Source organism: Vombatus ursinus, unplaced genomic scaffold (genome assembly GCF_900497805.2).
Source record: "Vombatus ursinus unplaced genomic scaffold, bare-nosed wombat genome assembly UNPS02014799.1, whole genome shotgun sequence".
NCBI lineage: Eukaryota > Metazoa > Chordata > Mammalia > Diprotodontia > Vombatidae > Vombatus > Vombatus ursinus.
In genome coordinates, this window is record NW_020954577.1 from 44280743 (window position 1) to 44308031 (window position 27289).

The 27289-nt window shown below is 40.0% G+C and overlaps 1 protein-coding gene across 1 annotated transcript in view; it reads left to right on the forward strand.

The window, feature by feature from the left end:
* STT3B (STT3B, catalytic subunit of the oligosaccharyltransferase complex) overlaps positions 1–27289 on the forward strand; it is a 94472-nt gene that overhangs the window by 25398 nt on the left and 41785 nt on the right. Inside the window, exons 2-4 of the mRNA XM_027872256.1 lie at positions 12825–12933; positions 15271–15558; positions 26926–26991. Of these exons, the coding sequence (XP_027728057.1) occupies positions 12825–12933; positions 15271–15558; positions 26926–26991 (463 nt within the window). The remainder of the gene's footprint in view (positions 1–12824; positions 12934–15270; positions 15559–26925; positions 26992–27289) is intronic.

Here is a 27289-nt window from a genome sequence, read left to right on the forward strand (position 1 = left end):
GCTCACTACAATATTTGTGTCGGTTTTGTTTTTCTTTCTCAGTGAGTGGGGGAGGAGGAATTTGGAACTGAAAAGAAAGTATTTCTTAAAAAATTAAACATTCTAATAGAGAAAAAGAAAAACGTTTATAGCGGTGACCTCCAAAGTAGGGTCTCTGGCTCTCCAGTGGGTGGGATAACTAACCAGACTGAGGGCAAGAAGGGCAGCCATCACTATCTGGATAGCCAGTTGTAGGGCTTAATTCCTGTCCATCCACACCATTCCCTTTTCTCATTAATAAGCAGCACTTCTGGAGTGGCTTATGGCACTCCCATAGGTACAGATAGCCTCTGCCCCCTCCCACAGTTGGCTTTCGGTGTCTGTGCAAGCCCCCAACTTCTGTGCCCAATGTCAGTATTTGACACTGGTATGAAGTTCCCCTTCTGGCAGCCCAGGCAAAGCGTCTCTGCCCCCAGCCTAAACCTTTCCTGTCCTTCCCATTTCACCTATGATCTGTGGCAGGTGCCCCAGGGTTAGGCTCCGAACCCTGGGGGATTGGGGGAAGAGTAAGAAGGCTTGGATGGGCTGTGTTCTGGGCCCAGACCTTAGAGGAGCACAGAATTCAATCAGGAAGGGACCAGCCGCAGAGATGGACTTGGAACACAGGGCCTCGGGTTTTTAATTCAACTCTCTTTCCATTGGGCATATTTTGTTTTCTTCCTCCAGACTTGCCCATTTCTGCCAAGGGCATCATTATCCTTCCAGGCTTTCGAGTTCTCACTGCAACCTCCCTCTTCAAAGTCACCTGCAATTTCCCAATCGCCCAATCCAATGACCTTCCACAACTTGCCTCCTTCCTTCTTGGCCCCACCCTTTCCCAAATACTTGCTCTGTTCTGTCCACTGCTGAAACCTCGTGTGTCTGTTTAAGCAAATGCAATTGTCTCCTAGACTTCAGTGATCAGTAATTTAGCCAGTGTCAATTGTGTTTCTCTCAGTACCATTTCAGCCACAGCTCCAAGTGCAAGATATCTTTGAGAGATTCTGCCACAGTTGTGATTTAGTCCTTCTGCCAGTGGTCCCCCGATCCCCTGGAGACACATAATGAAAGCGAAGGGAGGGGGCCTCAGCTTATGGCACCAGAGTTATCACTTTCATCTGTGTACTTGCTGGGGTTTTTTCACTCGTCTTTCTTTACCTGCTCTTTCTCATCCTTTTCTGCCATTGTTTCTGTGTTGTTTACAAGCATCATTTTATACATTGCTTACTCTGCCTCATAACTACCTTGCCTTGCATGTAGTAGGCACTCAAACCCTCTTTTAAAAATATCTTGCATTTTCTTAATTGGTAAATGAAAAGGAATAGTTGAAAGCAGAAGTGTCAAACACACAGCTCACAGTACTCCGAAATGGGCCCAGACTGGATCAGAATGTGATTGGCAAACCAGAGGTAATGGTGATAGATGGTTTTCTAAGCCCGTGTGAGCCTCGTGGGGATCACAGATGTACTGCTTGGGGGCCTCTGTCTCTGCTGGAGTTTGGCGCTGCTGGTTTAAAATATAAAATCATACTGTTGATTAATCTTGTCAGTTTGTTTCTAAGTTAATGAAAATGTTTCTAGCTCTAAGAAAACTTAAGAAATCCCCAAGTTAGAAATCCAGTTTTGCTTTTCTAAAGGAATTCCCACAGGTGCCTCAGTTCCCCTGCTTCAGTAGTTCTGAACAATGTGATAATCAATTCTTAGAAGCTTTTGGTTTTAGGAGAAAATGCTTAGACAGAAACACAGTTCACACGCCACTGTTACCTGTGTTAGAGAGATGTTTTACTGTCTGATTCCATGTTAGGTTTTTACATTTTTGACTAATTATATTTTGACCAAAATAACTTAACAGTTGTTGTTTCTATGAGCAGTGAATGTGTACCTGTTAGGAATTTTTAAAATAAAGTCCTTGTTTCATAGCACCAATTCAATCTCAGATGTTTATTCAGATGGTTATTATATCCTTCTATGTGATTGTCACCAAAATAGTCTTTAGGAATAGCTGTAATCTTTTTATCTTGGAACTTTTTTTGAACTGATTTTTTCATCTTCAATTTTAAACATTAGATTATTCTGCCATTCTTTTATTGCTTTTAATAATACTTTTAACCACTAAATAGCTTTTGTAAGGTCTGCAAAGTGCCATAGAGAATTGACCTCATTTGAGCTTCATAACAGCACTGAACTAGCGAGGTGATATCCTCCTTTACAGATGAGGAGACGGAAGCAGAAAGGGAAAGTGCCCTGAGCGGCTGTCATACACAGTGAAGTGCAAAGCAGAAATCTGACAGAGGTCAAAACTTCATTTTCCCACAGAAGTGGTGTGTCAGAGGTTTGTGTGCCAAATCAAGGGCCTGGTTCCACAATTGTAACCGAAATCACAAACACTAGACTTGTTCAACAACCAATCACTTTCCTTGTGATTACATAGGAGGAAGTTTTCAAATGCGTGTCTCAGTCCGTTAAGTAAGGTGGGCAGTACGGCAACCAGTCACAATTTGCTATCAGATGTTGTACTGTACTGTACTATACTGCATGAATCCTCTATTTATTAGAACTCAAATCAGAAAGTGAAACAGCCCCATCAGAGTTGTGAAATTCATAAGAGATTCTTTGGGTATATTTTGATGGGTGTCTTTGAGGAAACCTTTTGCCCCAAATAAAGTCATAGGAAATACACTTCCCAAATTACATTGTTTTGCATATAGCTATGTCCATCTCCCCTCCCTTTAAAAGCCACCCTTAATACCAGATATACTTTTATTTAGAGTATTTTAGTTTAAAGAATTCTACCAGTGTTATTACAACAGATTTGATCTGATCTCACAAACAAGGAGGAATTGGTGGTTGGGGTCAATTCTATAAACTCTCTGGAGTGAAGTAACCAATTCCTCCTGGAGTTCATGATGGAAAAGAAATCTGGGCCCAGTCAATTTGTACGCTCATCATTCTACCCCTCTCTAGACTTATTTCTTCAACAAAAACCAGCAGCCTTTTCACCCACCCTAAAAAGATTATTCATCCCTTTTTCCTCTGATTGGTCAGTGCCTCTTGGAACCATCATTTTAAGAAAATTAGTGCACCCGTCATTCACCTTTTCATTCCTGACCTTCCTGTTATTTTCCTCCATCAGACCCCCTTTTCCTCCTACATTCTCTCCTTTGTGCCCCCGCCAGCCCCATACTTTTCAGCTTCCTTCTATGTATTCCCCTATTAGAATGTCCTTGAAGTCAAGAACTAGCTTTGCTTGTGCTGTGTTTCCTAAATCCTAATTCCTAAAAAGCAGTGCCTGACATATAGTTAAGTGCTTAATAAATGCTTGCTGACTTGACAAGAATAGAAGTTGGGAAACAGAAAAGTTTAGCAATAGAGAGACGCAGGTTTTCTTGAAGGCAGTGTCAGTGAAGGGGGGAGTGGGTTCCAAAGCCAGACTGGGAGGAGTTGAGGAGTGAGATGTGGAGAAGCAGAGGCAATAATGCTCAGATTCTTTTCTAAGAGATTGGCTGTGAAAGGCAGGGGAGGGGATGGTGGTGTTAGGTAAATGACAGGCACTGGGAAATACCAGGAAAGGGGGGAGTAGATAGATTGAAAGAGAAAATGAAATTGTTACCCTGCCATGTTTTTTAAAATCCATTTTATCAATGGCATTGTCTAAGTTTGAGAATAATTCAACTTTTTTTTCTTCCAGTTTCAGTTTGTCTTATCCTTTTTTTTAAAAAATGGAATAAGACATGCATTTCCATAACATAATTTTTAAAAAAAAGATGACTACATATGAAACTGCAAATCTATCATGTATAATTTGCCATTGCTTTTAAATATATAATAAAGTTATCATGTAATTTTTCTTTTTTTCTTTCCCTCCGCCCCCATAGATGTCTACCATTAGACACAAATATATATATATATATGTAAAATCATTCTATACGTATTTCTCTTTATGAGTTCTTTCCCTGGACGCAGAGAAGATCTTCCTTTATATGTCCTTTGTAGTTAATTTGGGTATTTATAATAGTCAAAATGACTAACTTGCTCAAAGTTGTTCTTAAAAACAATGTTGCTGTTACTGTATACAGTGTTCTTTTTTCATCCTTATTATGGTGAATTGTTGGCTCAAAATAGGACACATAGCTTGATCTTTGGGTAATGAGTCACTCTAATTGGCTTTTAGACTCCTAAACTTTAGTTTTCTAACATTTAAGCTTATCCATGTTAGAACATTTTTAAAAAGGCACCTCAGCCTGGTTACTTTCATAGTCCATGGTTCTTGGGATTTTGTTTTGTTTTTTGTTTTGGCACAGTTACCATTTTAAAATTGAGGAGGGTTTTAAAGATTTAAGAACAACTCAGAATAAAGATGCCTTGCTTAGGGGAATGTAAAATATTTTATGTAGTTAAAATACCTTATGACAAATACTTTTAATAGAACCTTACTCTCATACCTAATTGTGATGAATTCTTTTGTCATAGCATCCCAGGAAACAGAAAAGTAAAAAATGGTCCTTAGTCCTACGTGGTATCTTTCTTCAGCAGTGCCTGGTGACCAAGTTGTGGGAAAGGAAGTTGAGGCCTAAGACTCACAGTCTTACATAGTTTATAAACGTTCTTAATCGTTAATACTTTTCGGGGTGAGATCTCTGGCCACTTACTGGTTAATGGCTATACTGTTTGAAGAACTGAGCTGTGTCAATTTTGATATTCTTGTTGCAGCTGAGTGGAAGGATGGCTTATGGGTTCTCATTGGACAAGTAAGTAAAGGAGTAGGCAGTTTTTAATTGCATAAGCAAAGGCAACAAGCACCATAAATTTCTTGGACGGTTGGTCACATCATACTGCAGTGCTCAGGATAAGTTGTTGGTTTTTTTAAATCCACTATGACAATAATTGTATTTTCTGTGCCAACATGTGTTTAAGAAGATGATGAAGTAGAAAAATTCCTTGAACTCAAAGACCTATCAGATTAAATTAACATAGACTTTGATACTTAGTGACTTACATGCAAATGTGGGAATAGCTGAGGATAGCCAAATCTATGTTGGTAAAGATGGTTCAGGAGGAGAGATCAGTGACTTGAACACATTACCCAGGGACCTTCCTACTACTCTGCTCCTATGCCTCATAAATCCTTTCTTCAGGAAAAGAAGCAGAAGGTTGTGGATATGGTGAGTGCCCAATAACATTCCAGAAAATGAAATTGATAACATTTCAAAGAAGGATTTAAGCTTGATTGTGGGACTCATTTTTTGTTTTTGTTTTTAAGGCAATTGGGGTTAAGTGACTTGCCCAAGGTCACACAGCTAGTAAGTGTCAAGTGTTTGGTCTGAGGTCGGATTTGAACTCAGGTCCTCCTGACTTCAGGGCTGGTGCTCTATCCACTGCACCACCTAGCTGCCCCTGGGACTCATTTTTTGAACTATCCATCTTTCTTCAGGCATACCACCACCTTGCTAGAATAAAGATCAGAATTGATACAAAACTTCTAGAAGAAGGAATAAAAGACTAAAAAAAAAATGGTGTGCATTTTAAACACCTTTGTCCTGACCTACCGAAAATAAGAAATTGATGCTGAAAAATAGGGAATGGATAGAAGGTGCTAATGCCAATTATAACAATTTCATACAGAAATTTAACTGATGTGAATCATTTGCCATAATGAGGAGGCCAGAAGACTCACTCTTTTTAAAAGCTTGTGCAGAAGAGTGGAAGATTATTGTCAGCATTATTACCTCATCAAAGAGCTAGACACATGTAAGGAAGAGCAAATCTATAGAATGCTTGATGAGAACAGAGCTGGAGAAAATCACCAAACTTTTTTGAATATTTCCACTACAAATTTGTTATGTAAATTCAAATGAGCCCTCACTGCAGCAAGGAAATTCTTATGCTTCTACCTAATTAATCCACCATCTCACTCACCTCGATAGTTCTTATAATCCTTCCCAACATCCTGGGCCACTTTCCCCCATCCTACAGCTCATAATTCACCAAAAATTAAGCTTGTTTACCTGGAGTTCCCTCTTCTCCACTCTTCATTCTCACTTAGACATCTTTTATCATTCTGTACTTCACTCCTGTCTTTGATAAAGAGGTAGCCCTTCTCCTTGCTAAACAAACCCCACTCTGTGCATCCTCGATCCTATCACCTTCTGTCTTCTCCAGCAGATTGCCCCCACTGTCATCCCCATTCTCAAATCTTACATCTTTCATCATTAACTTGCTCATTCCCTGATGCCTGCAGATATGCCCATGTCTCCTCTCTCTTTGAAAGACCCTCACCTGACAGTTCCATTCCTGCTTGCTGTCATTCTTCATGTGTCCCCAGCTTCTCAGTTAAACTCTACAGCTTGGCTTCTGAGATCCAGCCAAACTGGCCCTCACACACCGAGTACCATACTCTGTGGATACAGGATATACCTGTATGCTAATTCTAGCATCTTTCTATTTAACATCTCTTGTCTTCTTCATAAGAATGTGAGCTTAGAGATTTTTTTGGTTATACTTATATTCCCAATGCTTAGCACAGCACCTGGCATGCAGTTGTTGCTTTATTAATACTAACTGGTTGCTTGTTATGCTGAATGTTTCTGATAAGTGCAAATAAGGATTAATGAAACCAGAGTAGAGGAGGCTGAATGGTAGTGAATGACATTGTTAATAAGAACTAGAACACTTCAAACATAATCTCATTCTGTAGGTTTACTGGTTGTACTTTACTCAGATGTCACCATTAAAAGGTGTATGTAAATGAATATCATTTTAAATGCACAATGGGAACTTCCCATGTAGAAGATTCCTGAGATGTTTCATTTTGTGAAGAACCAGTCTCTGTGTCTTTTTTGTAAATCTGCTTTGTTTGAAACTTTGCTCTTTTAGAAAATAGGAAATATTTCCAGGGATTTGGGGTTCAGATTCCAATTCATTTGCCTGACTGTAGAGATTTTCTAGATAAGAATATATGGATCAGTAGCACATTTGTCAAAGCAGGAGAACATTTGTTTTGAAAGTGCCAGCTGGGGTTTTTTAGGAAATCTGTTGTTAGTTTGTTAGTTTTTGGTTTGTTTTAATTCCGCTTGGAAGCACCTTTTGGACCCTCCCAGAGAAGCAGACTAGTCAGTATTTAATAGACTGGACTGACCTAGATCAGAAGTTCAGGGGCAGAGGAAAAGAGAAGAGAAAATACTTGGAGGCCCTCAGGTTCCGTGCCTTCAGAAATCAACCTATTTAGAAATGGTGCTAAATGGGAGCAGTTGAAAGCTAAGAGAGAACTAACCTGAATCTGTTTTCTGGTTAGAGGTGGCTGGTGGCTCAGTGGATAGTGCTTGGCCTCATCTGTGAACTGAGGGGGTGGGCTGACATGGCCTAAAGTTCTCTTTCTTCATTTGAGATCTCTTGATTTGAGGTTCTGTGAACTTTTTACTAAGTTTCCTATGGTCATTTTCATTTTGGGGTCTGCTAAATAAACCGAATTCTTGCAGGCATATAATACATTAAAATGTTAGCTATTTAAAAGCTTTGGGGAATGAATCGTTGTGGAGAGCTAAGCTTTCCAGCTTGCTGAAGATTAACACTTTAATTGGCAAAAAGCCTTTTAATGTAACTTTTTAAAAGAAAATCTTTCCATATGTACTTCACTCTCTGCTTTCTTGAAAGGTACATAAAGCAATACTTAATCTTGGGGAATTAGACTTGTATTGAAGTAACTGTAGTTCCAGTTAGGAATGGTATAACTGGATTCTTCATGTGCTGGTGAGCACCTGTGCAACTTTCTGCCATCATTGCACCTCCTTGGGCCTCAGCTCATTCATTCGTGAACTGAGGCGTTAGACTCCATGGTTTCTAAGGTCCCTTCAGGCTCTAATGTGGCTTCCTGATCCTGAAGCCCAGCACTTGCTTTTTTGAGTGAAAACAGGGTGAGAGGGTGCTTTTTTTGTCTTTTGCTGCCCTTTCTTAGAAAAGGAGAATGAAGCATTATCGGGGCAGGATCATTTCTCCAAATATATTTATTAAAAAATTCTATAGCCTATTTTCAAGTGGTATTCTGGGCTTCAAGGAAATAATTTTCACTGTTGCTGTGCTGTGATTTGTAAGCACTATCAAACTCCTCTGTCTGTTAACACTCTAATTTTTCTTTATAATTTCACAACGGACCACAAATATTTTCTCGTAAGGTTAAACCCATCCTTCTAGCCCACTCGTACTTTTGTTCATGGGGTATGAAGGAGCTTTCCCCAGCCAATTCCTAAGACCTGTAACCGGGTGTTTGAGGGAACATTGAAAGGGGAATATTTAATCCAAAGTTTACCAAGTTCTTCATCAAGAGAAGATAACCCTTTACCATGATATAAGGACTCTGTTCCCCTGGAGGGAGGGAGAAGAGAAGGGGGCCAGGGTGCAGTTCCTTCCCCCCCTTAATGTTTATTTTGAGCATAATTCTAGATACAAGCAACACTTAAAAACTAGACCTTGGATAGCTAGAAATTAGAAATTGCTAATGTCAGACCTTAAAGTCTTTTAAGAGCTAGGATCATGCCATATTTATATTAGTACTTCCCCAAACACTGAACGTGATGGGTGGTACGGATTTGGCCCTTCATTCAACAAAAAAATTATGAAATGTCCCTTTTCTAATAACATTTCATATTCTGGGCAGTATCTCAGTGGGGAGGTAGTTGCTGGATGAGTTCTGTAATTGTCCACCAGTAGAAGAGTTTTTTACTGCTTTCCAGCTGCTTAGATTAGGAAAACAGTTCTGAAAAAGACCTTTCCTTGAAGTGACAGAACCAGTTAGACAGCATTTCTTTGTCCTTGTATTAGCTTGTGCTTCATAAACAACATGGAAATGTGTGATATTTTTGAAAATTCTAGAATATTTTCCAATTGCCAAAGGGGTGTAGGGTGTGTGTGTGTGTGTGTGTGTGTTTAAAAATCCATTTGTAGTATTCAGAAAGCCAACTCAGTCTCATTCTACTCAAACCTGTGGGAGGTAGATAACTTGAATTTCTTTAACCATTTGAAGTTTGCAAAATTGCTTTGCTTACAACCTTGTGTGGTTAGTAATATTATCCCCATTAGGAAACTGAATTTTGGGGATATTTTTCTGTAGTCTGGGTAGGGGCTAAAGTGTAGGATTGAGGCCAAGTCCTCTGACATGAAGCCCCAGCCTTCTGCCCACTCCGTCACACTACATCCCATTTACAGCCAACCCTGGCAAATGCATTTATTCGTTGAAATCTCCGCAGTAGAATGTATTGAGTCAGAGATGGGGCGCAGATATCTTTAGAATGAAAGCTTCTTAACACAGAGAATGGTCTTGGTTTAGTTTAGGTAAGGACATTCTGGATGCCGTTCCACAGCTTTAACACTGAGCCCAGCTAAGCAAGAAGGGGGTCAGTGACCCAGGATTGTCCACCTCTTTGGCAGTTTTCAGATCTCTTTCCAGTTTTCTGCATGTGCTATTTTTTTCTTGTAAGGTTTGCAGTCTTGCTGACAGAATCTTTCATAGGTGTTTCTGCTATGAAATTAGTGCAGTCTAGTTTGCATCTTGCATCCATGCAATTGTGAAGGCTTCATTACTGGAGAGGTTTATGGTTTAGCTCGTCACTGTACTGTGTGGGTATGGATTAGTCTGCCTTTCCCATGGCACATTGTTGTCTTCTCGGGGAGTTGTATTTAGCATTCCATTTTCTTTCCATGATGGTTGTCTTCTCATTACTTCCCAGCTCCCAACCCTGGTTCCCAGCCTCCTTTGGTCTTTGTAAAATACCTTGCCCTTTACTTGGGTACTATATTCCTCGAGCCTCCCTCACAGGACCATCTTCTCATTTCACAATCTCTTTTTATCCCAGTATTACTTCCAACAACCCTTGTCTTTTGTGGACAGATCACTTGGCTAGGCCCCAAGCACTCACTATACAAAGTTTAGAGAAAAGTGTCCTATGTTCTTTCCCAGACTAATCTCACTTGGCCTTCTTCAGGATCATACTCTACCCATAATTTCTTTTCTAAGAGGCCTTTTAAATCTTTTCTGGCTTCTTGGCTAAACTAACAGGCTGGGGCTTCTTATTCCTAAAACACCTCCCTAGATTCTGCTTATCTCTTTGCATTATTGTTTCTGTTTCTCTCCTCCCCTTTACTATTTAACATCTGAATGTAGTTGGTCAATAAACATTTATTAAGTGCCTGTGACGTGCCAGGCACTGTGCTGAGTGCTGGAGATACAAAGAAAGCCCCCCACCTCCACCCACCAAGAGGGCCCCTGTCCTCAGGGGAGTTCCCAGTCTAATGAAAGAGATACCATGAAAACACCTTGGTACAAACAATAAATTGGACCTAATGAACACAAGGAAGATACTGGCCTGTTAAGGAGGGTCAGGAAAAGCTTCTTGTAGAAAATGAGATTTTAACTGGAAGTCTGGGGAAGCCAGGGGTGGAGATGAGAAAGAGAATTCTAATCCGAAGGAGAAAGCTAGGAAAAATGCCAGCAGTCGGAAGATGGAATATCTTGTGGGAGGTTAGTGTCACTTGATTGAAGAGAGTATGTCAGGTCTAGGTAGGGGTGGGGGGGAGGGAGGGGGACTGACACAAGGCTATGAAGGACTTTGAATGCCAAATAGAGCATTTTCTGGAGTTTGGGGTGGGGGAGGAATGGCATGACCAGACCCGCACTTCAGGAAAATCACTTTAGTGACTGAATGGAGGAGACTGAAATGGGGAAAGATTTAGGGCAAGCAGACCCTACCTGCCCCCACCTTCCTCCCCAGATGAGGTGATAAGGGCCTAGACCAGGGCAGGACAGTGTCAGAGGAGGGAAGAGGGCCTATTGGACAGATGTTACAGAGGTACAAGCTGCCAGAGGTAATGCAGAGGCAACAGCCTGGAGAGAGGGAGGAGTCCAGGATGAGCCCTAGGTTGGTGGTGCTCCCTACAGGAATAGGGGAAGGGCAGGGAGGGGGGTGGTTAGGGTTAGAAGTCAAGTTTGTACTTAGTGAGTTCAAGATATCCATGTCTCTCTGCATTTCTTCCTTATCCACTAACTCATTAGCGCCATCACTGTCACTGCTGACACTGCCCTCTAAAGGGCATTAGGAGGAGACTCCTCAGCTCTGCTATTCCCTTGGTAACTTCAGTGATTTTCTACAGGTATTTGACATGGGGCAGCTTTGCTGGGCTATCATCTCTATCCATCCTTTAACTAAGGCTTCGTCCATTGCCCTTTTCGCCTGGCTGCTCTCCCACATGAGAAACTCATCAGATCCCACGGATTGAAGTATCTGTGCAGATAACTTGTAGGTCTGTGTATCTAGCCATAGCCTCTCTTGATCCTGGAACGTGGATGCTTCTTAAACATTGGTGAACTGATTAATCAGAAGAAAAGTCTAGAGAAGCCGAGATTGTTTTCTAATTTTTAGTATCCCAACAGTAGTCAATAAGCCTTTATTAAGAGCCTGGTGTGTGCCAGGTACCATGCTAAGGCTGAGGATAAAAATATGAAAAAGAAACGCATTCCCTGGCCTCAAGGAGCTTACAGTCCGATGGGGAAAGAGAACACCAAAAAGGGAGCTGAAAGGGGGCAGATAGGAGGACGGTGGAGGAGCCAGCCAGCGGGAAGTGAGGAGCTGTCTGAACAGGACCAGATCCTGGACAGGACCTTTCAACTCTGAAGTTCTCTGCACCTCTCCAGGCTACATTTTTTCTCCTCTTTAGGAAGGGCAAGGAGCTATGATCAGATGCTTTTTTCAAGGTCTAAATTGCTATTCTGTATGGATTTTTTTGGTGATATATAGAGTATGAGGATTTGATTATTTAATCTTGTTTTGCTTTAGTAAATAAATCTCTAAGATTGTTAACTTCTTGAGTGTACTGGTATTTGTGTCACTCTCTGGTCTCAGCCCCATGCCCAGACCCATTCAGAACAAAACTATCTGGTATTTTTTGTTGAATGAATGGCGCTCATTAAAGATGAAGAAAATCACCTTAAAAAGGAGAGAGCTTACATTTTTCCTCTTTGCTTCAGTTTCTTTACCTGTAAAATGATGGAGTGGGAGTACTAAGTGATCTAGAATCTTTTTTAGTGCTGAAATTCTTTGATTCTTATCTGACATATCAGCCAGGTAACTTTCTCAGCCATCTGTAACTTGCCAAAGAGTTACCTACTCTATTATCTCTGTTATCTACTATACAAGTATAGGATAGAGCAAAATAAATGCTAGTCTTTCTTACAAGGTTATGGTAAATAAGTCTGAGGATTTTTCATTTTTAAGATACAATACAAACCTTTTGAAAGGAAAATACTCACTGGAAGAATTTTATAAAATTATTATGTGTCTTGGCTGCAGACTCATTCGCAGATCTGTCTTAAAGTGCAAAATTTAATGTAGTCTTGTGAAATGAAAAAAATTATTGGCTGGTTCTCATGGAATTTCCCTGTTAATAAACTGAGATAAATGAATAGGTTTGCTATCCCATTCCCCCACCCCCAAGAGCTGGAGACTAACAGGGTTCTTGACTCTTTTTATGTCCTGGACCCCTTTAGTGCTGTCAGTCTGATAAAGACTATGGACCCCTTCTGAGAACATGGTTTTTAAATGCATAAAATAAAACATAGGATTACAAAGGAAACCAATTATAATAAAATAGTTATTTTTAAAAAAAGAAACAACACAAGTTCATGGACCCCAGATTAAGAACTCCTGATTAGATAGATGCATTTTCCACCTTCATTGAGCATAAAGATTGGTGCTCTTGTGTTCAGCTGTTTGATACTTTGATGAAAAGAAAATAATGTGCCTTTTTCCCTTCTTTCTCTAGGTTTAACTATAGATCAACACATCATCTTGCATCCCATGGGTTCTATGAATTTTTAAATTGGTTTGATGAAAGAGCATGGTATCCACTAGGAAGAATAGTAGGTGGGACTGTAAGTATATAAGATAAATTTGTGTTAATTTTATAAATTAGTAATTAATTATTTTGTTAAATCTGTCTTTTGGGAGAGTATGGATACTTGAGGGTTGTTTGCATCGTAAATATTGATTTTTTTAAATGATATAATTTGTTGATTGTATTAGCCTTATATTCCTGTGTTTTGATTTGCTTCTCTTGCCTTCTTTTGGGTTTTTGTGTTACTTCCTAATATTTCTAGTATGATATAGTTGAAGAAGATACATATAGTGGGAATTGGTATATGTCTGTGTCTTACTGGATAGCAGCTTTCCTGAACAACTAATTGGAAGGAAGCAGATGTGACATTTTAAAATTTTTGTTCTTTATTACTGTAATTGAGAATGGACCACTCAAGATCAGTTGTCTGTTATTCAGAGTTAGTATGTAAGAGTAGGAAGGGAAATGTTGTAGCTCCAGTTTACCTAGATTTTAACTGATCTTTTAGCAGAGTCAAGTGTTTCATGTTCTTCTTGGGGAAACACTGGAGAGGTGTGATAACATGTGGCCCTGCAGCAACGTCTGAAGAGGGCTGTGGGCTGCAAGTGCACCATCAGCCATCTGGGGGTGGTGCCTAAGAGGACTCAAATGAGCCCTTCCCCAGCAGGCTGGCCTGGTTCAGCATTCGCTGCTAGAGAAAGGGGAGAACTGACTGGCAGGAGCGAGTTCAGAAAGAGATAGAAGGGTTCTAGGAAGCCCAGTTCTACCCATTAGGAAAGTGGCTGGCCAGAGTTTGGAGCAGTGCAGTGTGAGGCTAACTAGCTGAGACTGGGAGGAGGGAAACCATACCAGTGGTGTCAGAAGACCTGGGACTTTCAAGCCTTTTTTAATGAAAGGACCAGAGCTGGATAGGAGCTTTGAAATAAGAGCACCAAAGTTGAAAAAAAACCTAGAAAAGTAGATTTGGAAGGGGATGTGTGATTATATAGTGGTACTTACTAACATTTTAATGGGGTGAAAAGAAACAGACATCTCTGCAGAACTTTTTTGTCTCCAAAGGGTAATGGGGAGGTTAATGAGAAAAATAGAACTGCCAGGAGATGGGCTGGTTCTGTTTGGAGAGTTTCAAGGAACAGAAAGAGAAGTGAAGGTAAAAGGAATACACTGATGTAGAAAGAAAGAAGAGAGTGGGCATCACTGTGTCTCACTATTGAGGTTCAAGTAAAGAGTGTACACACATGAAGAAACAGTTGTGTAGAGAGAGTGGGCATTGGATGGATGCGATTCGAAGTGGTTGGAGGAGGGTGAACCCCATAAGCCATTGGGGTAGAATACATGGAACTCAACAGGTAAGTAAGTGAGGCCAGAGTGGATGAAGAGCAAAATAAAACCCCTTCCTGATCATGAAGGGAAGATGAAGGGAGCGCTGGGGAGTGAGGGGATACCTTAAGTTGTCTCCTGGGGACGCCTGGGGAACAGCTGAACAGACTGTGGTCTGTAAGCGTCATGCAGAGTCTTACACCATTAGAAGTAACCAAAGCCAAGTTCAGAGAATCCTGGGGAGTATTTATGCTGGGACAGCCACAATGTAAAGATGAATGACTGGGCTAGTCATGTCTCCGGAGCACCTCTGGTGGAGCGTGCTGCCTTCCTCCTGACAGAGGGGCACAGACTTTTTGGGCTTAGTAGCCCCTGTGCAAATTCATTTTGCTTGGCTTTGCTGCTTCATTACTAGGGTGTTTTGTTTTGGATAGAAATGGAAGGGTTACCAGTAGGCATGTTGCCCTAGCATTAACAGGAGAGGTTCAGAAGGAAGCATTGATAAGCATGACAACTTTGAAAAAGAATTTGTGTAATTTGACATATTTTAAAAAATTAAAAACAAAACCAAAAAACTCTGAGGTAACACAAGCTGGACCTGGAGTCAGGAAGACCTGAGCTCAAATCCAGCGTCATGCACTTTCTAGCTGTTTGACCCTGGGCAAATTCACTTAACCTCTGTTGCCCTCAGTTTCCTTAGCTCTAAAATTGAGATAATAATAGTACTACTTCCCTGACTTTTTGTGAAGATAAAATGAGATAATAATTGTGAAGTGTTGTATAAACCTTAAAGCATTATAGAAATGTTAACTATTACTAATTTTAAAAACCATCTTGTATAGAATGGAGGTTTGTGATTCATACACAATCCTCTTTGTGTTTTGCTGTGTATATGAAAATACTTTCTTAAAATTCAAAACAATAAAATAAAAATACAATAATAGGAAAGGAATACATTTGTATGTAGTTTAGTATTTTTGTTTTTTACTATTCACTTTTTTAAAGCAGTTTTATTACTTAAATATTGACTTAATTGGACTTTTTTCCTTCCTAGGTCTACCCAGGGTTGATGGTGACAGCTGGCCTTATACATTGGATTTTAAATATGCTGAATATAACTGTTCACATAAGAGATGTGTGTGTGTTCCTAGCACCAATTTTTAGCGGCCTTACATCTATTTCTACTTTCCTGCTCACCAGAGAACTGTGGAACCAAGGAGCAGGGCTTTTAGCGGCCTGCTTCATTGCAATTGTGCCAGGCTACATCTCTCGTTCAGTAGCTGGATCCTTTGATAATGAAGGCATAGCCATTTTTGCTCTGCAGTTCACATACTACTTATGGGTAAGTAGTCGCTGATGCTTTGTTTTTGCCCACAAGCCCTATCTCCTTTTTCTGTCAACCTAGTTATTGATGAATGCCCGGGGGAGAAGTGGCCGTGTTGGTGCCGTTGGGCTCCACCTGCACTGTTGTCTTACCTGGTAAAAGTCCACGAGGAAGTGTCTGGAATTCGGTGGGCGCTGCTTTGAACCTGGGACTCGGGATACCAATTCCAGATCGTCTTCTTGAAACCAGCACTGCTGGTTTTGCTTTTAGCCTCGAACGGTTATTGAAGAGAAGGTGGTCTCTTAGGTTTTCTAGCGCTATGAGCAGTGCTGCTTGTCAGGATTATTTAGTAGTCGCTCTCCGTGGCATTTATTTAACTTTCCTCTATAGATTCTTTACATAAAGTGATCTGCATAAAATCCTTTTCAGAAATAGAAGTCTTTGTAAAAGACTTGTAGTTCTTGGTTTCAACACTTGTGTACCTGCACTAAAATATTTCCCTAGTTAACAATGAAAGATGACCAGTCTCCTGGTCATCCGCAGCCTTGGCACTGGCTATTCCCTATGCTAGGAATGTTCCCTCTCCTCACCTGAGGGCTGCCTTCATCAGGAAGCCTTTCCTTACCCCCTCTGCTGTGCATGTGCCTCAAGCATGCCGTGTAGACGTGTTGCTTTCCATGTAAACTCATTGAGGGCAGGCAGGGTTTGGCTTTTGTATTGACACAGTAGCTCAGTACCTCTCACATAGGTCATTAATCAAAACTTGGTGGTAATGCATCAGAAGTCTGGAGTTATCACAGAGCTCTGTAATTTCTGTTCAACACTTCCGCAAATTTTGTGAGAGTAAAACAAAACTTTTAGGTGTTAAATGAATAAGCACCCCCCCCCCAACACACACACACACAGAGTAGTTTTCAGTTTAGAATGTTATGTTATGGCTATTTGCATTATGTCTTTGAAGGTTCCACAGTTATTACCAGAGAGAACATGATGGTGATAGTAGACATTTTCTGAATCTAGATGTGGAAGAGGAATACTGTTCAAGGATATCACAGAAAATATTTTTCAGTTTATTCACATTGTTGGCTTCTTATATTTTACACATGTTGGGTAGACATAGAGTTAATATTCCCCTCCCTGTTGACCCAGAAATGCTGGTTTTGCTGTTGCCAACTGATACTGTCATCCAGGGGTGGAGAACCTGCAGCCTTAAGGACACATGTGGCCTTCTAGGTCCCTGGATGTGGCCTTTTAACTGAGTCCAGGTTTTACAGAACAAATCCTTTTATTAAGGGCATTTATTCTGTGAAGTTTGGATTCAGTCAAAGGGTCACAAGTGAGGACCTAGAGGGCCACATGTGGCCTTGAGGCTGCAGGTTCCCCACCCCGGCTTAGCAGTATTGAAATTGGAATTAAATTTTTCTTAATAGGTGTTCAAGAGCAGTACTTTTCTGGTGAGAGTGATTTGGTGGTTAAAAGTGCTTGTCTTTAGGGATAACCTGGTAGTTCTTTTCGGTCGCAACATCTTTGTTGTCACACATTTCTTAGTAATATAGATTGCCTGTCATATATACATTGCCTGTAATATAGATTGCCTAGGTCATTAGATGTAGTCTTTATCCATGCCTAGGTGATTCTGGGAGTTTTTTTAGTCAGTTCTGAAGTAATTGCAAGAGGTATCAGTTATGGTATTCAGAAGTGATGTGTTGAATACTCATAGAGCTTGGGAGTTTGTTTGAGAAACTTGTCTGTTAGGGGGCTGTAAGGGACAATGAATCCTTCTGTTCCTTGGTCACTGTTCCTTGGTCACTGCTAGGGAAAAATGGCCCCAGTCACACCAAGGCTGGTGGGCAGGGCATCCTCTATGGGAGGGGATCTTCTGGAGTTGGATACTTCCCCTCAGAACTTGAGCTTGGCTTCAGATTTTAGACCTAGGGGCTCACATGTAGTTGCACTATTTTGGTGTGCATTATATGAGTGTGAACACTACATTCACTCACACCTGGCAGTGACTGGATTAGTTACTCCTAAGAGTCAGCTTCAGATAGCCAGGTGTCATTGTCCCCCACTTCTCTAGGACTTTCTAGAGTGGTAAAACTTGTTCTTCTTTCAAACTGGACATGGTAAAATTTATAGGAGTTCTGCCCCCCCTTTGAGGGTTAGTCCATAAATTCCTGACAGATCCCAGGGGTGGCAATTTGGCACCCTCGTCCTTGTGGCTGAACACCTGAAACACTAGTTGGTGTGTGTACTAGAAGGTACATTCTGGGTGGAGCAAATAAGAAACAATTAGAAATATTTTTGAAATTAGAAGAAAAAAAAGGGCCGGGATTAATTCATTAATTGAGACTGTGTCTCCTTACCCAGCCCACTCTGGAAGTGCACTGGCTACTCCATTTTTCCCACCTGGGCCATTGTTCCCTTGGGCAACCTAATGGCCTGATTGTCTTTAGCCTCAGAGGAGCTCAGAAGGCCTGAGCTCAAGTGACCCCTGCCTCAGCCTTCCCAGAAGCTGGCGATTAGAAGATGAGTTCATTGAAGCAGCCAGCTGCTTGGTGGCAGACCCAGCCTCAGGCCTGCTCTTCCCGTTCTGGCAGGCAGCCTTTAGCTACTGCTTCAGACAGTGGGAAAAAATTGGGGAAAACTGGCTTCTTGAAGAAAATGTAGTACATGTATTTGAATAAGAACTGAGCACATTGGAGGCAGCTAGGTGGTACAGTAAATAGAGCACCAGCCCTGGAGTCAGGAGGACCTGAGTTCAAATCCAGCTGAGACACACAACACTCACTCACTAGTTGTGTGACTCTGGGTAAGTCACTTAACCCCAGTTGTCTCACCAAAAAAAAAAAAAAAACCACTGCTAGAAATTTCTTGGTCAAATGGTGATAGCTTAGATGTTCAAATCATAACAATCAGGTTTTTACTTGGGTGTTTTTAAGTACTAGTTGTTTTTTATTTTTAAAATGTATGCTCAGAAGGACAGATCTGCAGCCATTGATGTTTGTTTGTGGTGTAAGTTCTACTGTCTTGTCGTCATGTCTTTTCTAGAGAAAAGTACTAACCAGTTAATGCAAGTAACAAATTTGTATGGCCAAAGTTTAGGGCTTTGTGTTTAAGTGCAGTGACATGGAAATTATTTCGGCTTCCAAATGGTATTTCAGTGTCTGATCACCACCTCCTTTGTTGTATGTAAAAGTTCTTTGGGTTCTCTTAAATGTATATATAATCTCAGTATTCAATTATGGTGGCATCGGTACTAACCAAATAATTTAAACTGACTTGTCCAGCTTGTCTTTGCAGTAGTCTCTGTGATGGCGTTATACCATGTCTGTTCAATGAGGAGGAAAGAAATTAAAACAAACACAAAGTCATACGTGACTTTGTTCTATTGGACTTTGTTATCTTACAGCCAAGGAGATAGATTCTACTTGCTGGAAAGCATGTCCCTTCTTGTATTTAGTTAAGAGCTATGTTTAGAAGAGGTTGACTATTCTAGTGCCCTTAGTCACCATTTTGATCTCTCAGTTTTCTCTTTCGTTCTCAATCTCAGTTCTCCAAGCACCTCTGTGATCTTTGTATCTATTGGCTCTTGCTCTTCTGCCTGTAAACATGCATAGATATTATTGAATAGAACCTGCAGGTTGTCCTACTGTCCTCTCTTACATTTTTTCCTCCAGATTGGCTTTCTCTATTTCTTCACCACTTCTAACTGGTATTTCAAATTGTACCTTCTCTAAGTACACCAGTAGCCCCATAATGGCCAAAGACTTGATCCTCATACTCCTTGATTTCTTTTCCACTTTTGATTCTGTAGATGAATGTTCTAAAGTGTGGTCCAAGGATCCCTGTAAATCCATGAGATTCCTTTAAGGAGATCTGAGAGGTCAAAACTATTTGTCCAATATTTGGACAAATATTGAGATATTTCTAATATGATAAATATCAGTGACGTAACTCGCATAAACAAAAGCTCTTTGGGATTCTTGACTTTTGAAGAGGGTAGAAGATTGTTTTTAGACTAAAAAGTTTGAGAACCACTGCTATAAACCATCCCCTTTCTGAAATTCATGTTTCTTTTGGTACTGGATCCGTTTACTCTTAACTCCTCCAGAACTATGTACTTGGACATTTTTGAGTCTACAGTTGTCTCATCCATCTCCCTTTTCTCTTTTTATGTTACTATCCACTCTTAATGGCTTCAGCTGTCCCTTCTTTGGAGATACCAGTTCTGAAGTAGCTTTGATCTTTCTCCCAAGGGCCAGTTTTGCACATCTCATTGGCTACTAAGATTTCCTCCTTGAAACTCAACAAATGAAATCCTAATTCATCTTCAGAGCCAAAGCCAGTAACTACTCCTGATTTTCCTTCTCTTTATAGTATCCCCACTCAGGAATCATCCTTGACTAATGCCTCTGTTACTATTCACATTTAGTCATTTTACTGTGTCCCATAGCTTTCCTTTTTGCAGTGTCACTTACATTGACTTTTTTTTTTCTTTTAGCCTTACCACCCAAGCTAATTCCAACCCTTGTGTCACGTCTGATTGTGAGAGTATCCTACCTGGTTTCCTTTTCTATGTAGCTTCTAATCCATTCCATCATGCACAGTACTGAGTTTTAATCTTGGTAAAAGATCACTTTGGTCACATTACTTCCCAGCTCAGAAATCCTTCACAGCCCCTTCCAAGGAATTGAAGCTCCTTGACTTGGCATTCAGGATGCTCGATGACCCAACTTTTCAGCTGTTGCCTTACATGAGCTCTCCATTTGTATCAGATGGATTGAACCAGTGTTGCCCAGTATAGACAGTCTTTCGTTTCCTCAGGCTTTTGTCCATAATCTTCTCATGGCCTCACCACGTCTTACCCCTCCATCAAGACCCACCTTAAGTCCTTTTTGGAAGCTTTCCAACTTTATTCTTAGATTGGACTCAGCCAAAGCCTCCTGCCCAGTGATAACTGTGAACAGTGACCCTTTTGGGTCTCCTCATTGTAGTGGCTTTTCTATGTGAGCTTTGATTTTTGATCACTCATCCATTTGGGTTTTCTGGGAGTGAGTGAGTGGTAGAAGGTACTGGTCTAAACCTGAATTGTGCCAAACTGCTTTCCCATTTTCCCACCAGTTCTTGTAAAAAAAAGAAAAAGTCCCACTGCCAGTATGTAGTGATTTGTGTCATCAAACACTGGACTACCAGTTTTTACTTGCTCTCATTTCTTGCTTCTCTACAGTGTTTTTGCAGATTACTTGAGGTAAAGCAAATGGTTAAATTTATTGACTTAATAAACTTTATACCTTTTTACATCTTTAACAACTTTTAATTTGCAATATTTACTACTTTTGCTATAATCATTTTTCATGATTTAGCAGTGAGTTCACGAGATTTTGACACATTTCTTAATTTTACATCATGAAGCTAGACTTTTATCACATTTGTGCCAAAGAATCCATTTTCCCAAGATTTTCCTTGATTTAGGCCATAAGTTTTCCATAGGCTTCAAATTAAGTGAATTCCCAGGCCATCAAAGCATTATTAATCTTTTGGATACATTTCTTAGCCTTTTGTGATCTATGGAATAATGTGAGATTGTTGCAGTATTGCATCTCAATTTGGGAATTTCTGTAATTCTGCTGGAGGCCGTTGGTGCAGTAGATACAGCACTGGGCCTCAAGTCAGGAAGACCTGAGTTTAAATCTGTCCTTAGACATTTACTACCTGTGTAACCCTGGACAAGTCATGTAACTGCTATCTGCCTCAGTTTCCTCAATTATAAACTGAGGATAATAACAGTGCCTACCTCCCAGGGATATTGTGAGGTTCAAATGAAATAATATTTGGAAGTTCTTAGAATGGTGCCTGGCATATAGTAGGTTATATGTAAATGCTTATTCCTTTCCCTTCTAATTCTAGACAATTGTGCTTCTTAGTATATCAGTATTAATGCATTTTTCACAGTTTGTCATTGGTAGTGAGACTTCTGACTCACTAGAAGTGAAAGATCCCTAAAACATTTTTGGGGAAAGGGGTGCTTTACCTTTTCAAGATGCCACAATCTTATGGTTTTAGTATAGTCTTAAATGGAAAATGCGAATTTCATCATTAAAAATTAACCTTTTTCCAACCTTCAGTTCTCTAGGCTTTGTATTGTCTTGCCCATGATAAGAATTTTTTCTTCATTGGAACTGTTAGCAGCTTTTTTTTTTTTTTAACTGGTCTTACCCATTTTCCTGCAATTTGAAGCTTACAAATACACGCTAGAATATTCAGTAACAACCCCTCCAGGTTCAGGATCCCTCTGAAGGCTTCTTCTCATTTTCTTTCTTTTTTTTTTTTCTTTTTTTGGTGAGGCAGTGGGATTAAGTGACTTGGCCAGGGTCACACAGCTAGTAAGTGTCAAATGTCTGAGGCTGGATTTGAACTCAGGTCCTCCTGACTCCAGAGCTGGTGCTCTGTCCAGTGCACCACCCAGCTACCCCATTCTTCTTGTTTTCTAAGTACTTCATTAGACAGCTTTCCTGAAGGAGTCTGTCTGTTCTTGTTCTTGTTCACTGTTTTCCATCCTATTTAACCCCAGACTTTGATATGGTTCATCCTCTTTCATCATGGATTTTTGAATGATCCCGAAAACACTTGACTGCCCCTCACTGACAGCCACTGCAGTCTTTCACAGTCACTGAAATGGACTTTTTAAGAGCCGTAACTTCTGCATGTTTCCTAGGAGTAATATCCATTCTTCAGAACCACAGAATTGAAAACACAACAAGAGAGCATTGAAACATATGCATATGGCACAGTATCCTGTATTAATGGTGGTGAAACCAACTCAAGGCAGTGGCCAGACCTGACATGGCTGTCACAAAGAGAAGCTGTATTTAGTATTTTTCTCATTGCTTCCCTTGAGACCATAGACTTTTTTTTTTCTTTAAAAACGTAATTTAATGAGATATGCCCTTGGTAATCTCATTGGCATAACACTAGATCTGAAAATTTAGTTAGTACTTTTTATGTTGGCATGGCCCAGTCACAAGTAGTGGCTAATTCTTGCTTTATTTTTGTATAGAATGTATTCAAACAAATAATGCATTCATTCATGGTAGGCTAACAGCCACATAATTCTTTCCTTTTAATTAATGGTGGTTTTTGCTAGTATTGTATATACATGTTCTTCAAATTTATTGCACATCAAGCTATTTTATTATTGATCATTTTATGCAGTTTCTTTGCTGATTTGCTGGGGTTTTCTAAGCACACCATCATGTTATATTCAAGTAAAAGTCATTTTGTCTCTTTGCCAATGTTTATATTTCCAGTATTTTTTCTTCTTCTTATTATTATTATCTTATTATTCACATTTCTGAATGGCATCTAATAATATTTTATCATTTAAATGCCTTGTCTGCATTGCAAGGACAAATTAAATTCTACTTAGAGCAACCACTTCTGGCAGGAGGGTGCCCCAAATAAAGGTTGTATTTACAGGGAGGGGAAAGGAAGGGCAGCATGCATGAATAAATATAGCTTATATTTAAACTGGAATAGATAAAAATAAACTAAATTCCTCTTTAATCCTTTTCTGTTTTGGTCATTTATACTGCTGTTAGCATTTACATACAGCCCAGTATGCAAATGTTAGGTTTGTTAGATTTCTAGGGAAGATGAACTTTTTTTAGGAGTAAGGATTTAAGATATTTCTGTTTTTCACATATTAATGACAGGGTATTAAGATGAGTTTTTCTGATGAAAACATCTCTTTGAAATGCTGTTAGATAAGACTTTTCCAAATAGACTAGAAGTTATAGGATATAATGGCACAGGGAATGTCCTAGTTGGCTTGAAATGGCCTAGTGGAAGGTAGCTGGGTCTTTCCTTATTAGTTTACCTTTCTCCAAATTATAATACTCCAGACACATGAAACAAGTGGAATTTTTGCAACTCCATTAATTGACAAAGTCTAGCAATTTAAATATATAATATGTAGTAGTAAAGATCACTAAGTCAGAATGGATGATGAATGCAAAAGGAATAAAATGAGTTTAAAGTGATATAACTGCCTGTAATTCCAACTTTCATTTTAGTACTTCATGTGTCTGTTAGAAATTAGAAAATTGTATCACTCTTTTCTCAAAACTCCAATTAAATTTGAATTGAAGCTTCCTGAGAAAATTCATGGGCGCTAAACTCTCAGTAATAATGTTATATTTTAAACTCAGAGGAACACTTCTTAACGTGTCATTTTTCTAACCCTTTTTAATTCAATAATTTTTAGATTGCTTCATTTTTCAGATTCATTGCTCTAGCTTTTCCTCTTTACTGTATCAATGTTCATTACGCAGAAGTTTTCCACTACTTTCCATTGATTTCTCTCAGTTCTGGCTAAAACTATGAATTTAGACTGGATTTCAAAGAAATAGTAAAAATATTTACTGTCTTACATATATTTTTCCTAGACTACAAAATATGGCTAAAGCTACATTATTGCATATTTTTTGGAGTGATAACCAGTTATACAAAATTTTTGTTGTGTTCCTGAGGTTGAATTGGATATAGTGAATACTTGGCAGGCTTGTGGTCTATTTTATTTTATAATGCTCTTGATTTGTAGCATTTTGTGTATTTTACCTTTACCAGAACTTTGCTAAAGGAGCCACTTTTAACCTTAATTGCATCCAAATCTCATTTGTAATAAAATCCTGATATTCTGGGGTTCCCAGTGTGCCCCAAACTAAGCACAACTGAACAGGTGAAGCCTTCCTCCAAACCTCCCTTCCCCCCGAAACTGACCCTGTGGAACATGAAAATGGAAATTAGTACTAGATTAGGAGAGGATTGGGAATGACTGGAGAAGGCCTCTGGGCAGATGGCAGCTTGGGCAGCCTTTTCTTCTCCTGGTCCTAGTCACTTCTGGCATTTCATCTTGAAACGTTTCCTCTTCGTCCCTGCTGCCTGCGTTATCTCTCACAGCTCCCTTTAGAGCCGCAGAAACTGTCTGATTATAGGTCAGTGGGATGCGTGACAGCCCTTGTTCTTAGACTTCCCAGGAACTTTTGGCTTTCTCTTTCTGATTTGAATTTCAGTGGGTCAATCCCCACCATTTGCTAAAGTTGTACTGTTTGTAAATGGTATTTCAATGCCTAGTCATAATGGTCTTTGTCACATATTGGAGCAAGATTTTTCATTCTGCTTCCCATCATTTAAGTTGTGCTTCAAGCAATTTTATTAAAGTAATTATTCATTATAGTTTCCTGTTAGCTGAAGTTTTATTTATAGACTCCATACAGGTAAAATCCTCTAAGTTAGATTGATGTAAAATGCTGTTGTAGTGAGCCCATTCCTAGAAATTGAATTCTGTAATAAATTCTGAACATGGGGAAAGACTTGCATGGTTTGGTGGTGGGAGTAAAGTAAGCACGATCAGGACAGTAGTTAAAGTAGAATTTTTCAGAAGTCGTGTGCCTGCGCGAAGTGCGGCCTGGTCGCTCACACTCGGGGGAGAGCAGTGACGGGCAGCTGGCTGTCTCAGGAGCGTTCTCACGTGTGTTTGCACCAGTACCAGCCTGAAAAATTAATGGCAGCCTTTATCATCAGTGACTGTTGCAGAGCTTGAAGAGCTGGGACCTTTGGTGCAAGACAAGAGATGCTTGGTGGCTCCAATTCAAATAGAAATAAATTCTTAGGATACAATAAGGGAAGAAAAGGAGGCCACAGGATTATAGATGGTGAGCTGGAAGGGACATTGGGGGCCATCTAGTCCAACTCCCTCATTTTATAGAAGAGGAAACAGTCGGAGAAGTTGAGTGAATGGACCTTAGGGGAGGAGGAAATAAGCATTTATGTGGCGCCTATGTGCCGGGCCTTGTGCTAAGTAATAGATATCTCATTTGATCCTCACAACAACCCTGGGAGGTAAGTGCTATTATTATCTCCATTTTACAGATGAGGAAATGGAGGCAGACAGAGGTTGAGTGACTTGTCCAGGGTCACACAATTAGTGAGCATTTGAGGCTAGATTTGCACACAGGTCTCCTGGACTCCAGGCATGACACTCTGGCGCCTCCTAGTATACCATAGTCACATACCATGGAGGTCCGTCTGATTGACGATCCTCTTCAGCATCCCAAGTGGTCACTTGGCCTTTTGGAGAAGACCTCTAGTGAGAAGGGAACACACTGTTTCCCAGGGCAGCGCAGTTCACTTTTATGTAATTACTTGGATTGGAGGGAGAGAGGTGTTTTGATGAGAAAAAAATTTTAACGGAAATTCCATCATGAGTGTGAAAAAACTGTTATTGCTTATAGCTGGCATCAATGTAGAAGCATTACCACACTCAGAATTGTCAACTGTATAGGCACAGGTTCTACTTTCTCTAAAAAGTTCATTGTCTTCTGGTGGTATAGTCACTTCTGTAACAGAGTTGATCCTGAAACATAGGAAATAATCTTTTGTGTGACTGAAGAATGGCATTGGCTCTCCAGACTGTGTCTGTGTAAAATGTTGTAATACGGGGTCCTTGAGGGGTAACAAGGCAGCCCACCGAATAGAACGTGAGGTCTGGAGTCAGGGGGACCTGAATTCAAATCTGGCCTCAGACATTTACAGCTGGGCAAGTCACTTCACCCTGTTTGCCTTGATTTCCTCCTCTGCAAAATGAGCTGGAGAAGGAAACGGCAAACCACTCCAGTATCTTTGCCAAGAAAACCCCAGATGGGGTCACAGCGTCAAACAACTGAATGACAACAAGCAGCGACAATAGAAAAGGTCCCTGAAAGTAGGGATTGCTTTGTCCCAGCACATTGCCTACTTCTTAGTATGTACGTAGTAAATGCTTGTTGTTCGATATTCATTGGACAGACATTTATTAATATGCATGATGTGTGATGTGGTATGTGGTATATTTGAGGGGTGGAAAGAGGAAAATCAAGTTTCTTGATTGACTTTCCAGGTTTGTACTTCATCTGACATTCATTTATAATTCTCAAAACGATTTATAACAGTAACTGTTAAAATGAAATCCTAAAAGGGGAAAAAAGGCTTTTTTGAAATATCAAAATCAATATGTCAAAGTGTCTTGAAGAAAATTGCTCTGTGTTTTTTTGAAAATTGGATGAGCCTGCTGCATTGGTCCACACCTTCCAGTGCGTGACCTCTGTGGTGTTCACAGGGCATTAGTGGCATTACTGTGTTAGGTAACCCATGTCTTTTCTACAGTGAAAGGTTGGCACTTTTTCCCACTTTTTCTATTCCCTGCTTTGCCTGAATGTAGAAATTGTTTCATTTTCTGCATTTTTGTCTTCAGTGCCTTGCGTTTTAGTAGGCCCTTCATAAATGTTATCAATTTCTTCCTCTCTCCTTGTCTTCTAGTTTGAATTAACTGTTATTTGTTTGTTTTAGGTGAAATCTGTAAAAACCGGATCAGTTTCTTGGACAATATGCTGCTGCTTATCCTACTTCTATATGGTAAGACATTATTTGAATTTAAATATGGAGTCTAATCTCTTTAGCAAATGAAACAGGCATATTCTTCTTAAATGGAGAATTTGTGACATTTTGCTGGTGACTTGGACTTTTTTGGAAAGAATTAAGGGGGAATTTTTTTTTTATTCTTAGATCTGCTCTTTTAATTCACGTGAAATTTTCTCCCAAATAGGCTGTAAGGAGAAAGTTTTTGTTCTCAGCATATTTAGGCGACTGAGTACTTGGTGTTCCTTAATCATTGAGCATTGATTATGGCCTATGGGCTATGGGCAATGCAGTG